This window comes from Schistocerca nitens, chromosome 1, assembly GCF_023898315.1.
Source record: "Schistocerca nitens isolate TAMUIC-IGC-003100 chromosome 1, iqSchNite1.1, whole genome shotgun sequence".
NCBI classification, from domain to species: Eukaryota; Metazoa; Arthropoda; class Insecta; order Orthoptera; family Acrididae; genus Schistocerca; species Schistocerca nitens.
In genome coordinates this window covers 459,559,685-459,573,480 of record NC_064614.1, presented here as the reverse complement: position 1 = coordinate 459,573,480, position 13,796 = coordinate 459,559,685, and the positions used below count along the sequence as shown (strand labels likewise).

At 44.2% G+C, this 13,796-nt stretch overlaps 1 protein-coding gene across 1 annotated transcript in view; it reads left to right on the top strand.

Annotated features, from left to right (window-relative positions):
• The first annotated feature begins 204 nt into the window (after window positions 1-204).
• Window positions 205-13,796, top strand: part of LOC126251793 (glyoxalase domain-containing protein 4) — a 55,660-nt gene continuing 42,068 nt past the window's right edge. Inside the window, exons 1-3 of the mRNA XM_049952430.1 lie at window positions 205-419; window positions 499-548; window positions 3,844-4,109. Of these exons, the coding sequence (XP_049808387.1) occupies window positions 330-419; window positions 499-548; window positions 3,844-4,109 (406 nt within the window). The 5' untranslated portion in view covers window positions 205-329. The remainder of the gene's footprint in view (window positions 420-498; window positions 549-3,843; window positions 4,110-13,796) is intronic.

The window sequence follows — 13,796 nt, the reverse complement described above, 5'->3', positions numbered from 1 at the left end:
TAGTTTCTTCGTTGTGTTCAGAAAACACTCGAGGCCGTAAACATGCTTCGATGCCCCATATATGTATCCATGATATTATATGTGAAGAATTCTGTATTAATTATTTCGATCCTGCTTCACTCTGCACACAACCTCCCGCACTTTAATGTATGAAAGGTATCGAGTTCGCATGGAATCGGTTGCGGAGCAGCTTTCGATATTTGACCTTCATGTAATAGTTGTGATTTGGTAGAACTGACGACCGACGAGTGTGGCCGGAGATCTGACAGCGGCTTGTTTGTTGTAACCGACATTGCGTAATTTGTTACTTTCATCGTGAAATTGTTACAATGATACAGGGACGAGCTCTTCACTTTGTATTCAAAGTTGCAGACAGAACATTGACAGCAAAATTTTATAGAGAAGTGCTGGGAATGAAGGTAATCTTTTGCTATGTAGTTCTCAGTCCGATTCTACACCTCAATACTGCAGACTATAGCTAATTCCATTTTACCCTAGGTTTTGCGACACGAAGAATTTACTGAAGGTTGCGCAGCTGCATGCAACGGGTAAGTACGTCATTCGGATCACGAAAGCCGAATTTTAAGTACTTGCTGCTCACTGCTACATGCCCACTGTTTGGATTGCGTGTTCAATACGCAAGTTTTTTGTGTAATGTGTGCATCATGCTAGAGATGTCGCACAATGATGTGGAACGTGTCAGTAATCATTAAAAATAGTACCAGTGCACCCAACAGCCTTTTTTTACTAACAACTGTTCACCTCTTGTATATATGGACTTAAATTTCTTGGAAAGGGGTCAAATATTGAATATACGAAAATATTTAGTTTTCTGTGCCACTGTGAGTTTAAGTCGCGAGTAGGTGCTGTTTTTAGTTGCAGTATTGTTAGTTGTAATTAGGTGGCCATTTGATAATGAGAGGTACAGTGCAGCACTCTGAGAAAAAATATGCAACAGATTGTTGTTGCTTCATCCCCTCATACAACTGAACAGTACCTCATGCTGAATACCTATATCATGTTAAGCTAGTCTGATACTGCTCCGGCAAGAAACTACCAGACACCTTTCAATCTGACTTGGGCGTCGGACTACTCTAAGTATCATTGGGTTGCCACACCTAAGATCTCATATTCACATTTGCTGGCTTCACAAACTCTCAACCATATTGTCATCTTTCAACCTAACCTACACCTCAGTCTATGCGAAGATCAAACTGTCACAACCAACATTCCAAAAAGTAATATCCATGCAATATTAAAATTTTGTCAGTGTTCTTCCTCTCTTCCAGTCAGCACAGACATGAAACCACATGCCACATCATCAGTACATTGTCGGGCTATCCGACGACACCCTGTGTTTTATTCCAACATACACAGTTCCTGGATTCGGTTCTGAGAGGGGGAAAGGGGAGGGAATGTTTGGTCTTTCTAGGATTTTTGTAATAATATCAACCAAATTTTCATCAGTGCTTATGAGATTACTTTATAATAACTTTACAATAATTGCAGTTCAGAGAAATTATCAATATTTTAAAAGGTTTCCTACAAAAATTTAATAAGTGTTTCTATAGGCCTTTAGGCTGTTGAGACGATGACACTAGGAAGAAATGGGGCAGAACAACTAGAGAAAGAAGAGAGAAAAATACTAGGTCCCAAAAGAGGTGGATGCAAAGATGTAGGTAAGAATTGTACTGGAACATGACAATACCTGGGGAAATCCGACTCAAAAGGGCAAGGTTTGCTGGACATGTTGTTAGGATGAGTATGGACAGAATGACGAAGAGAGTGTAGGAAACAACAGGGAGGACACGGGGAAAGACAGGAACCTAGTGGGTTGTTGAACTTCGGAAGGAGTGGTTGGAATTTGTGATCAAGGTCGAAGGAAAGGAAAATTGGAGTAACAAATATACACTGAAAAATAAGCCGGAGATCAATGACAGAGATGAATACAGGAAAGGATTAGTGTGTCACCAGTGGAGCCGACAGGAGAAACGGAAACTGAAGATATCGGGAGAGAAGAAGAGAGAGAATTAAAAGGTTCAGGGAGAAGAAGAGGAAAATGTCCACGAATGGGCTACCCGTGGTCCTACAGAGGCCGTAATGCAAGAAGAAGAAGAAGATAGGCCTATTGAATGGATTGAAGAACTACAGTAGCTATAAACTGTCAATTTGGACATCATCATAATTTATACTATATGAAATGTTGAGTGCATTCACGGTTATCAGTACTTCAATTAGCAGAGCAACTGTGAAACCAAGTCCACATTGTACATTTGTATGAGCTTGTAAATGGGTGAGTATTGTTTCTTTCAGTTGTTTATGTCAACATTTGAAAAATTCAGTCTTTCTATTATACTCTTCAAAGTGGAGGGTCTTCTCCTGTCTGTCTTCCTTTACGAAACTGCTTGTGGTTCACCAGTTCTACCCACGGACAAGTCAGTCAAACCTACAGATATCAAACATCGACTTTGACTCATGATGTGTCAAAGTAGTGTCTGACATGTCATATGTGCAAAAAAAAAAAAAAATAAATAAATAAATAAAAAATTAAAAAAAAATGAGAATAGACAACTGAACAATATTTGTTTTGCATCTGTAATATTACTTGGAATGTACATTGAGGTGCCAGACTGATCTGTAGCAAAGCCCAAGGTCTGAGTTCTATTAAATAGTGACGGTGTTGCTGTGAGTTGACGGAGCGGCTTTAAAGGCTTCAGTTAATACCTTTGACTCATAAGCAGTGCTGGATTTTCATGTGGGGACCACAAAGATAAGATACAAGAAATTAGGGCTCATACAGAGGCATCTAGGTAGATGTTTTTCCCTCTCACTATTTGCGAGTGGAACAGGAAAGGATATGACTAGTAATGATACAGGATACCCTCTGCCACACACCTTATGGATGCTTGCAAAGTATGTATGTAGATGTTACTTTGTTGTTGGCATTGGAGTGGCGTCAGTGAATTGATCCTTTTTGTGGTCAGAATGTTTCCTGCAGCTAGTCATCCTACAAGCTTGGGCACATCAGCAAACGGCTGAAAAGTGTCGTGTGTTTAGCATAATTCATAATTTTCTAAAAATTTTTGCAGTTTTTGTGGTACTTTATTTGTGATTTTATACATGCAAAAATCTAAATGCTTATAACAAAATATTTATTTATAGGGTCACAATACTCCCTTTCTGGATCTACACTGGTGTTCAGGTCTAATAGAGCTTCACTGCAGAGGGGAAATATTAAACCTACTGACACCACCTGTCTGCTTTGGCCTACAACATCATCAAAGCAACAGACATAAATCACATATTAGAATCCAATATTTATAACATGTATACCATCACAAGACTTATAGTTATTCTCTCTAGATCACTTTCTTCGACTTTACCAACTCACAACCCAGCTCCAGCTTTCAACCTCACCTAGACATCTGGTCATGTTAAAGACCAATATATTACCACAACTAAGATTTTGTATTCAGTCATTGCTTTCTGTACTATCAAACTGTTACTTTCAGCCTAGACTACCATTGGCTACACTGTAAGCTCAGTCTAACAGCCTATAACATACATAAAAAAAGAAAACAAACAGAAAAGCAAAATAAATATTGTTGATACTCTGAACTCTGTTTGTGCGCGTGTGATGGCACAAGCTAAAACATTGTTATGTTTCAGTAGGTTCATCTGGACCCTCTGTAAAGTTATATAGTAACTGCTAATATTAAATTTACTACATGAGTTCTCATAAGAATCTGTATTTTTATAGATAATATCTCATGCTTGGATAATATAAATTTTCTTAAATAATAGTTTTTTTTTTTTTTTTTTTTTTTTTTTTTTTTAAATCAGGCCATATGACAATCGATGGAGCAAAACAATGGTTGGATATGGCCCTGAAGATACCCATTTTGTTGTGGAACTCACATACAATTACAATGTTCACTCATATGAAAAAGGAAATGACTTCATTGGCATCACTGTGCGATCAAAGGAAGCTATAGAACGCGCAAAAGCAGTTGGTTGGCCACTGGAGCAGGAGAATGGATTATATGTTGCAACAGCGCCTGGAGGTTACAAATTTTTCCTCATCAATGATTCGCAGCCAACTGGTAGAGGTATAAACATTAAATTTTGTCAAATACATAATATTTAATTAAGGACCCTTAAGTGCTGTCGCAGAAAAAGTATTTGCTTTTATGTGACCCATTACTTTCAGAAATAACTAACCTAATCAAAAGCGGAACCAAGAGCTACAAGGTAGTAAAGTATTACTGTAAACCATTTCATTAATGACCATTAGTGATACTTAGCAGCACTGTGAGAAATATAAAATACACAGATTAGTTAATGGGTAATGTAAATTGTGAATCTAGATGAGTTTTGCTAGTATATGCAAAGTAAATGTCCATCATAAATAATTTTCTAGTTTTGATGTGGACGTCTAAGGAACTGTAAGAGTTGCTAGGTTTCAGATCGTCAACTGTCACTGAAAGAAGTTATGTAGTTTTTCCTTTCTCTTTTGAGCCATCCCTTTGTTGCTTGTTACTGGCTTGCCGTCTGTGCACATGCTGTTAATACAGCTGCTTCAGTTTTCTCCAAAGCTCCCCACCACCACCACCACAACAACAACAACAACAACAACAACAACTACTACTACTACTACTACTACTACTACTACTACTACTACTACTTCCACTTCCACTTCCACAACCGTAGACACAGTGTCTATCTTGCTCATAGCCACACATACAGCTACAGCCCCCCCTGCGGGTCCGGGGTAAGAATAGGCCCGAGGTATTCCTGCCTGTCATAAGAGGCGACTAAAAGGAGTCCCTCCCCCTCAAGGGGGTAGTTTGAGCCTGCGTCCAGAGACGGACGGTTCAGCGACTTACATTTGTGATCATTTTGGTTTTTCGCTTATGCTGGTTTCTTCCTTCCTTTGTTTGCTTCCTTTCTTTGTCCTTCTCCCTCTCTCACTGTCTTCCTTACTTTTTACCTTGCCTTCTTCTACTTGCCTTCTTGTCCCCCTATGGTCTCCGCCTCAGAATTTGAGACAGTCTGGCCTTTCTCTCCCTCTCTCCCTTTCCTCCCTGTGTGTGCCTGAAGGCCGACCCATGCGTAGCCAGTGACGGGGTAACGCGTAATTCCCCGCCCTGGGTAGACAAGTAAGGCACGCATGTACCCCGTGGTAAAGGCCAGGCCCAGGGAGGGGTGATTGCCTGGGCTGACACCTTCCGACCATGCCGATTGGTCCCTCCGTCCGTTTCTTGGGAGGTGTGACCTGAGCTGTAAACATTCACCTAAGGTGGGAGTGCCCTCTGAGAGGGTCCCCACAAGGAAGGAGCGCGTCATTGGAGACGCTGGCAATCATGGGGGATTCATCCGCAATGGATTTCTCTTCTTCTCTCTCGACTTCTGCCCAAAAACGGAAACTTGACCAGCCACCAGTGACAAAACCACTATCGCCTGCCCCAAAGTTCCTCGTAGTTTCTAGATCTGAGGACGGAAAGGATTTTTCATCTGTCAACCCTTTCGTTCTTCAGAAGGGTGTAGATGCCATAGCCGGACCTGTCAAGTCTTGTACCAGGATGCGTAACACTTCCTTGTTGTTGGAAACTGAGAGTGCCTTTCAGGCACAAAAACTCCTTCGGGTCACACTCCTGTACACGTTCCCTGTCCGGGTGGAGGCTCATCGCACTTTGAATTCGTCACGCAGTGTGGTATCTACTAGATCATTCGACGGATTGACTGACTAGGAGATTCAGTCTTTCCTCACTGAGCAGGGCGTGACGGCTGTCCATAGGGTCATGAAAAAGGTCGACGATGACCTTGTACCGACCCGGACACTTTTCTTGACCTTTGATAGTGTTCAGCTGCCGTCGCGCATCAAAGCAGGCTGTGAGGCTATTTCTGTTTGCCCCTATGTCCCGACACCAACGCTCTGCTAACAGTGTCAGCGTTTTAACCACACCCACCAGTCTTGTTCTAATGCGGCTAAATGCGTCACTTGTGGCAGGGATGCCCATGAGGGTGACTTTCCACCTCCGTCTCCTCGTTGCGTGAACTGTCAGGGTGACCATGCAGTGTCCTCGTGTGACTGTCCTATCCACAAGGATGAACGCTGTATACAGGCAATTCGGGTCAAAGAGAAAGTGTCCACCTCGGCTGCTGGCAAGCTATTCGCTAGTAGGAAGCCCATGCTGCTCCCAGTGGGGAAATACAGTATTGTCCTTGCCTCTCCTCGGCCTACCAGGGAGGTGTCTACGCAGACATGTGATCTGACCTTTAGCGCTACAGTCGTCCGTTCGGCCAGTGCTAAGATCGCCCAGTCAGTGTCTCCTCTTCCTCCCGTCACCCCTAAGACACAAGCACCTTTATCAGCTTCTGCCAAGACTGAGACCCAGAAGTCAGATGCACTGGCCTTCAAGAAGGAACCGTCCCTTGAAGACTTCCTAAGTACCCCGAACTCCCAGCCATCGACCAGTACTTCGACTAAACGACCTTCCAAGAAGGCTCATAGGAAGCAAAGTTCTCCTTCTCCGCCACGGCGCGTTTCTTCTCCTGCGCCACCCCGCGGTAGCCGCCCCAGGCAGTCATCCGTTTCGCCTGGCCGCACCGCTGGTAGCCGAACATCTGGCCGTTCACCGGTGGAGGAAGCTCCCCCTCCCGGCCATCTTAACATGGTGGCCGACGAACCTATTGAAAAAATGGACGATGACTCTCCGCCTGTTGATGGCGGCCGCAGTGCTCACTCGAAGCCAGGCCCTCAGCGGCCTTTGAGGTGACCCCTTCTTGCTTCTCCTTTTTCTTTTTCTTCTCATGATGGCACTACTTCATTGGAATATTCACGGCATTTGTCCAACCGAGAGGACTTAAAGTTGCTGCTACGCTTGCACTGTCCGCTCGTAGTAGCTCTCCAGGAAACGAAACTATGCCCATGTGATCGAATTGACTTGGCGCACTATGCCTCTGTGCGTTTTGACCTACCCCCTGTGGCAGGTATTCCGGCTCATGGAGGGGTTATGTTGCTGGTCCGGGATGATATCTACTACGATCCCAACACATTGCACAGCGATCTGCAGGCAGTTGCCGTCCGAATTACTCTCCCCACTTTCACATTTTCCATTTGTACCATTTACACTCCATCATCATCTGCCGTTACTAGGGCAGACATGATGCAAATTACTGCTCAGCTACCTGCACCATTTTTGTTGACTGGAGACTTCAATGCCCACCATCCCCTTTGGGGCTCTCCAGCATCCTGCCCGAGAGGCTCCCTGTTAGCAGACCTTTTCGTTAGCAGACCTTTTCAACCACCTCAATCTTGTCTGCCTCAATACTGGCGCCCCTACTTTTCTTTCAGGCATAACTCACACCTATTCCCATTTAGACCTCTCTATATATACTACCCAACTTGCACGTCGGTTTGAGTGGTACACTCTTTCTGATACATATTTGAGCGACCACTTCCCTTGTGTTATCCATCTCCTGCATCATATCCCATCTCCATGCTCAACTAGTTGGAACAACTCCAAAGCAGACTGGGGGCTCTTCTCTTCCAGGGCGACATTTCAGGATCAAAACTTCGCAAGCTGCGATAGTCAGGTCGCACTCCTCATGGAAGTCATTCTCACTGCTGCTGAATATTCCATCCCTCATACTACTTCTTCTCCATTTCGCGTACCGGTCCCCTGGTGGATCACAGCATGTAGAGACACTTTACGTGCTCGTCGACGTGCTTTACGCACCTTTAAACGCCACCCTACGATGGCAAATTGTATTAATTATAAACGATTACATGCGCAGTGTCGTCGTGTTATTAAAGAAAGCAAGAAAGCCAGCTGGGCTGCTTTCACAAGCTCCTTCAACAGTTTTACTCCTTCTGTTGTCTGGGGTAGCCTGTGCAGGCTATTTGGCACTAAGGTCCACTCACCAGTTTCTGGCTTGACAGTCGCGAATGATGTCCTTGTGGCCCCTGAGGATGTCTCCAATGCCTTCGGCCGATTTTTCGCTCATTACCACCCTGCCTTCCTCCACCAAAAACAGGCAGAGGAGGCAAGGCCACCTAACTTCCGCTCCTCGAATCATGAAAGCTATAATGCCCCATTCACCATGCGGGAACTCGAAAGTGCACTTGCCCGGTCATGGTCCTCCGCTCCGGGGCCTGATTCTATTCATATTCAAATGCTGAAGAACCTTTCTCCTGCGGGTAAAGGTTTTCTTCTTTGTACTTATAATCACATCTGGATTGAGGGTCATGTTCCCACATGCTGGTGCGAATCTATTGTTGTCCCGATTCCTAAGCCGGGGAAGGACAAGCACTTGCCCTCCAGTTACCGACCCATTTCCCTTACCAGCTGTGTCTGTAAGGTGATGGAACAAATGGTTAACTCTCATTTGGTTTGGCGGATCGAATCTCGACGCCTACTTACCAACGTACAATGTGGATTTTGTAGGCGCCGCTCTGCTGTTGACCATCTGGTTACCTTGTCGACCTTCATTATGAATAACTTCTTGCGGAAGCACCAGACAGTGGCTGTGTTCTTTGATTTGGAGAAGGCTTACGACACCTGTTTTAGGGCGGGCATTCTCCGCACCATGCATACATGGGGCCTTCGCAGTCGCCTCCCTCTTTTTATTCATGCATTTTTAATGGATTGACAGTTCAGGGTACATGTGGGTTCTGTCCTGTCTGACGCCTTTCGCCAGGAGAATCGGGTGCCACAGGACTCAGTTTTGAGCGTCGTTCTCTTCGCCATAGCGATCAATCCAATAATGGATTGCCTCCCAGCTGATGTATCGGGCTCCCTTTTCATGGACGATTTTACCATCTACTGTAGCACGCAGCGTACATGTTTCCTGGAGCATTGTCTTCAGCGTTGTCAATACCGTCTTTACTCCTGGAGTGTCGCCAATGGCTTCAGTTTCTCTGCCGAGAAGACGGTCCGTATTAACTTCTGGCGCTACAAAGAGTTTCTCCCACCATCCTTACATCTCGGTCCCGTTCCTCTCCCGTTCGTGGAGACAACAAAATTTTTAGGTCTTACATTTGACAGGAAACTTAGCTGGTCTCCACATGTCATATTTGGCTGACCGTTGTACCCATTCCCTAAATGTCCTTCGTGTTCTCAGTGGTACGTCGTGGGGAGTGGATCAAACCGTCCTACTTCGCCTGTATTTGTCGATCGTCTGCTCAAAGCTGGATTATGGGAGCTTTGTATACTCCTCTGCACGGCTGTCCATCTTATGCCGCCTCAACTCTATACAACATCGGGGGTTACGTGTTGCGATCGGATCGTTCTATACTAGTCCCGTCGAGAGTCTTCATGCTGAAGCCAGTGAATTGCCACTAACCTACCAGCGTGATATACTGCTTTGTCGGCTATTATCAATGCCTGACCACCCATCTTATCGTTCCTTTTTTGATGACTCCCTCGATCGTCAATACGGGTTGTATGTATCTGCCCTGCTACCCCCTGGAGTTCACTTTCGTCGCCTCCTTCAGCAACTTGATTTTCCACTCCCTGCAACCTTCAGAGTGGGCGAGAGCCAAACGCCACCTTGGCTCCAGGCTCAGGTTCATGTTCACCTTGACCTCAGCTCGCTCCCAAAGGAGGTTACCCCAGCTTCGATATACCACTCGCGGTTTATCGAACTTCGTTCGAAGTTCATTAATACGGTCTTCATTTATATAGATGGCTCTAAGACCAATGACGGTGTCGGGTCTTCTTTTATTGTCGGGGCACACAGTTTCAAATACTGGCTCCATGGCCATTGTTCGGTCTTCACAGCTGAGCTATTTGCCCTCTATCGGGCTGTTCTTTACATCCGCCGCCACTGACATTCTGCTTATGTCATCTGCTCTGATTCCCTGAGTGCCATCCAGAGCCTCAGTGATCCGTATCCACCCTTTCGTGCATCGGATCCAACGCTCTCTTCGGCAGCTGGCAGACGACGGTTCTCAGGTTACCTTTATGTGGGTTCCTGGCCATGTCGGTATCCCTGGGAATGAAGCTGCAGATGCCACGGCCAAGGCTGCGGTCCTCCAGCTTCAGACAGCTTCTTGTTGCGTGCCTTCATCTGATTTTAGCGAGGTCATTTGTCTGCGCATTTTATTGCTGTGGCATGCCGATTGGTCTACACTTACTGAAAACAAGCTTCAGGCCTTGAAACCTCTCCCCACGGCTTGGACGACCTCTTCACGCCCTTCTCGGCGGGAGGAGGTTGTTTTGGCCCGGTTACGGATTGGACACTGCCGGTTCGGCCACCACCATCTGCTGACGGCTGCGCCAATGCCGTTCTGCCAATGTGAGCAAGTGCTGGCAGTACGCCACATTTTAACGTCCTGTCCGAATTTTAATACACTGTGCATTGATCTTGGCCTGCCATGTACTCTGGATGAAATTTTAGCAGATGACCCAGGAGCAGCTGCTCGCGTTCTTCGTTTTATCCACTTGACAAACCTGTCTAAGGACATTTGATTATGCTGTTTTCTTTTAATTCCTTGCCTGTTAAGTGCCTTTTATAGTGTTGATCTTTTTAGTTGCTTGTTTTAACATTGTGCCTCGCAGTGCATTCATAATTTGGGAGCTAATGACCACTGTAGTTGTGCACAAAAAAAAAAAAAAAAAAAAAAAAAAAAAAAAAAGGCAACCCAGATACAGCTTTACATTTCTGTGCTAGCCAATGCTGCTTTGCACATTCTGCCAGTCTCATTGTTTACGCATTTGTATTTTCTTTTAACACAACTTTGGAGACCAAGCCTAAACATAGATAAGCCGCAGCTTTGTATGTTAAAAAGACCGTGCCCAAGTATAAGTTTGTCTGTGATTTTCTCGGCCCGTGAGCAACGTGTTGCTCAAAGACTGGACTCATTTCATTTAACAAATGTCCTACGACTTAGCCTATGACCAGTGTTGCTTTCTGTTGTCAATTTCTAGAATTATTTTGAAAGAAGCATTAGCGAAAGTAATTGCTGCCATCATGAATGGCTGAGCCAATATGATCAAATTGATGTAATTTCTTGCATGTACTGTTGAGGTTTTGCAGTTAGCTGTAATTTTTCTACAAACAGGTCACATTGTTGAGTGAGCAAGAAATTTTGGAAGCTCATGAGGAAGAAATTGCTCAGTAACTTGCCTCGCACTTCTTTCTTGGATGATTACGCTTTCTGTCATCATCATTTTAAAATTTGTAATCTATCGAAGAATTAAAGTGCACATGAAAAATAAATCTTCAGTCTTGACCCTGTTTTGGTGTGTGTTGCTCTTGTAGATAACTCAATTACATATCTGTCAGTAACACTTTAAATGATGGCATAAATATTCTTCTAATCGGCCTGTCTCCAGAGCGATAATGAACATGTCATCACAGTTGAAAACTTTTGCCAGACTGGGGCTTGAACCTGGATTTCCCATCTGTCACAAACATTTTTCTTAACTTTTAGGCTGCAGGGATGGCTCAAACTTTTGTTGTCACATGTTTCCCTCTATTCCTTTCTTCTTGTCCTGTATCCTTTATCCAACCAATGTTGGGTTGGGATTGGTATGGCATTTCTCCTATTTTGTGGAGAATGAACTATACTCATATACAGATGATGGGGTACCACTCAAATGCATTTTAAAACTATTGCTGGCTCACCCACAGGGAGGAATCTTTGTACCCCTTCTGTTTGAATCTAGAGCGACCACAGGATCAAATGTGAGATGGGAACCAGCCTGGCATTTACCCAGGTGGATGTGGGAAAACTGCCTAAAAACTGCATCCAGGCTGGCTGGCACATTGCTTTCCATTGTAATCCGTGAGACAGATTCACCTACCGATGTCCCGGACACATGACTATCAATATGGTTGTATCCACCTATGTCAAGACATAATAATTTTATTTGTAGCAGGAAACAATTCGATGCTTTCTGTCGGCACTGGCCGGTTCACGAAAGATGTGATGGACACTATTTGTTTGGACTGACTCCACGTATACAATGCAAAACTAAATTGAAAACGTCTGCTGAACTACAAGAAATTGTGCCTGATGACTCGTAGCAGAGGCACCCTGTACAGTCCTGAAACCTCCTGAAGTTCTTATGTCTCTTCCACAATTACAACATGCTTTCCTGATTCTCAAAACTAGTGTTAGCAATGATGAAATTGCGTTGTGTGCAAAATTCTAGTAAGTGGTTTCTCCTTTCACTCATTTGTGACTCCAGTTAATCTTATCTTACTTTGTTTCCCCTCTCTTCCATTTACTACTATCAGATTATAGGCCCTATCACAATTTAATTTTCATCTCTAGCAACATGCTGAATGATTTGTTTTCTCAAATCGTATTTTATTTTTATTTTCCTATGGAATTAGTACACACACATACTTTGTCATGGTTTTATATCCATCTTGGCTACAGTAATCTTCCAAGAAGTTCTTTTATGTAACTACACATTAAAGGGATCTAATATTCCTTGCTCTTAGCCATAGGGTGATTGTCCTGGTGACAACATGCGAGATCGGAATGAGAGATTATTTTACACAGGAAAATACTGTCATCATTAAACCATACAGCAGCGGTGTATGTCTTAGGGAAATACAACCCCTGGCAATAAAGTTTGGTTAATAAAGTCAGAATGGTCGATCGGGCAACACTGGTGACTCACAACACTACACCTGCATAGCGGCCGGTGTTGACAACTGTCCCCAACGTTGGACGAAGTGCTTGTTTAGTGTGTTGGTTCTGAACTGAGAACAGGACAGTGAACTCGCAAAGGATCAATTTAAAGTTTTGTTTTAAGCTTGGCAAGACACTGAAAGAAACACATACAATGCTGGTACGTGTTTATGGGGATCAAGCACTGTCCATGAAGTGTGTGTACAATTGGTCCATCCATATTTGAGGAGGCCGGGAAAGTGTTTCTGACAATCCCCGTAGCAGACAGCCAGTGACTGCCGTCAATGACAGAAACATTGAGGAAGTGATGACATTAACCACAAACAACTGTTGATTAACTGTGCGCGTGATAGCGGATAAACTGCAGGTGAACTGTGAATCCACATGACAAATCCTTACCCAGGAGTTACGGAATAGGAAAACATGTTGTCATCTTGTCACATCGCTTGACTGACGATCTGATGCAGGCACGTTTAGAGGCTTCACAGGGTTTTGTCGAAACGTTTGATGCGACACCCAATTTCTTGAACCGTATTGCCACTGAGGATGAAACATGGTGTCTCTGGTACGACCCTGAAACGAAAAAGCACGGAACGGCGTTCTCAGACATCACCTTGTCAGAGAAATGTCAGAGCCGAAAAATCCACATCAAAATGATTCTCATCACCTGTTTTGATAGTCAAGGCATTATCCACAAGGAATTTCTACCTTAGGGAATGACGTTGACCCGTTTCATGCAACATCTATGCAGGGTACTACCCCAGCACGCACAACAAGGTGTCTAGGTTTTTGTTCATGACAACGCTCGTCCACACACAGCCAGTATCATCAAATATTACCTGGCAGAAAAGGGGGTGGCACAACTTGAACATCCACCATATTCACCAGATCCCAATCCTCCAGACTTCTTCCTATTCCCTCGACTCAAACTCGCTCTGAAAGGAAAGAGATTTGACAATATTCCTGACGTCCAACGAAACATGACGCCGGTTTTGAACACCATCCCAAAGGAAGACTTCATGCAAAGTTTCCAGGACATGTATCGCAGAGCTCTGCAGTGCATAGTTATGGGAGGTGACCATTTCGAAGGACAGTAAGACAACTGTAGTTCATAGTTCATCTACATTAATGTTACAGGACTATT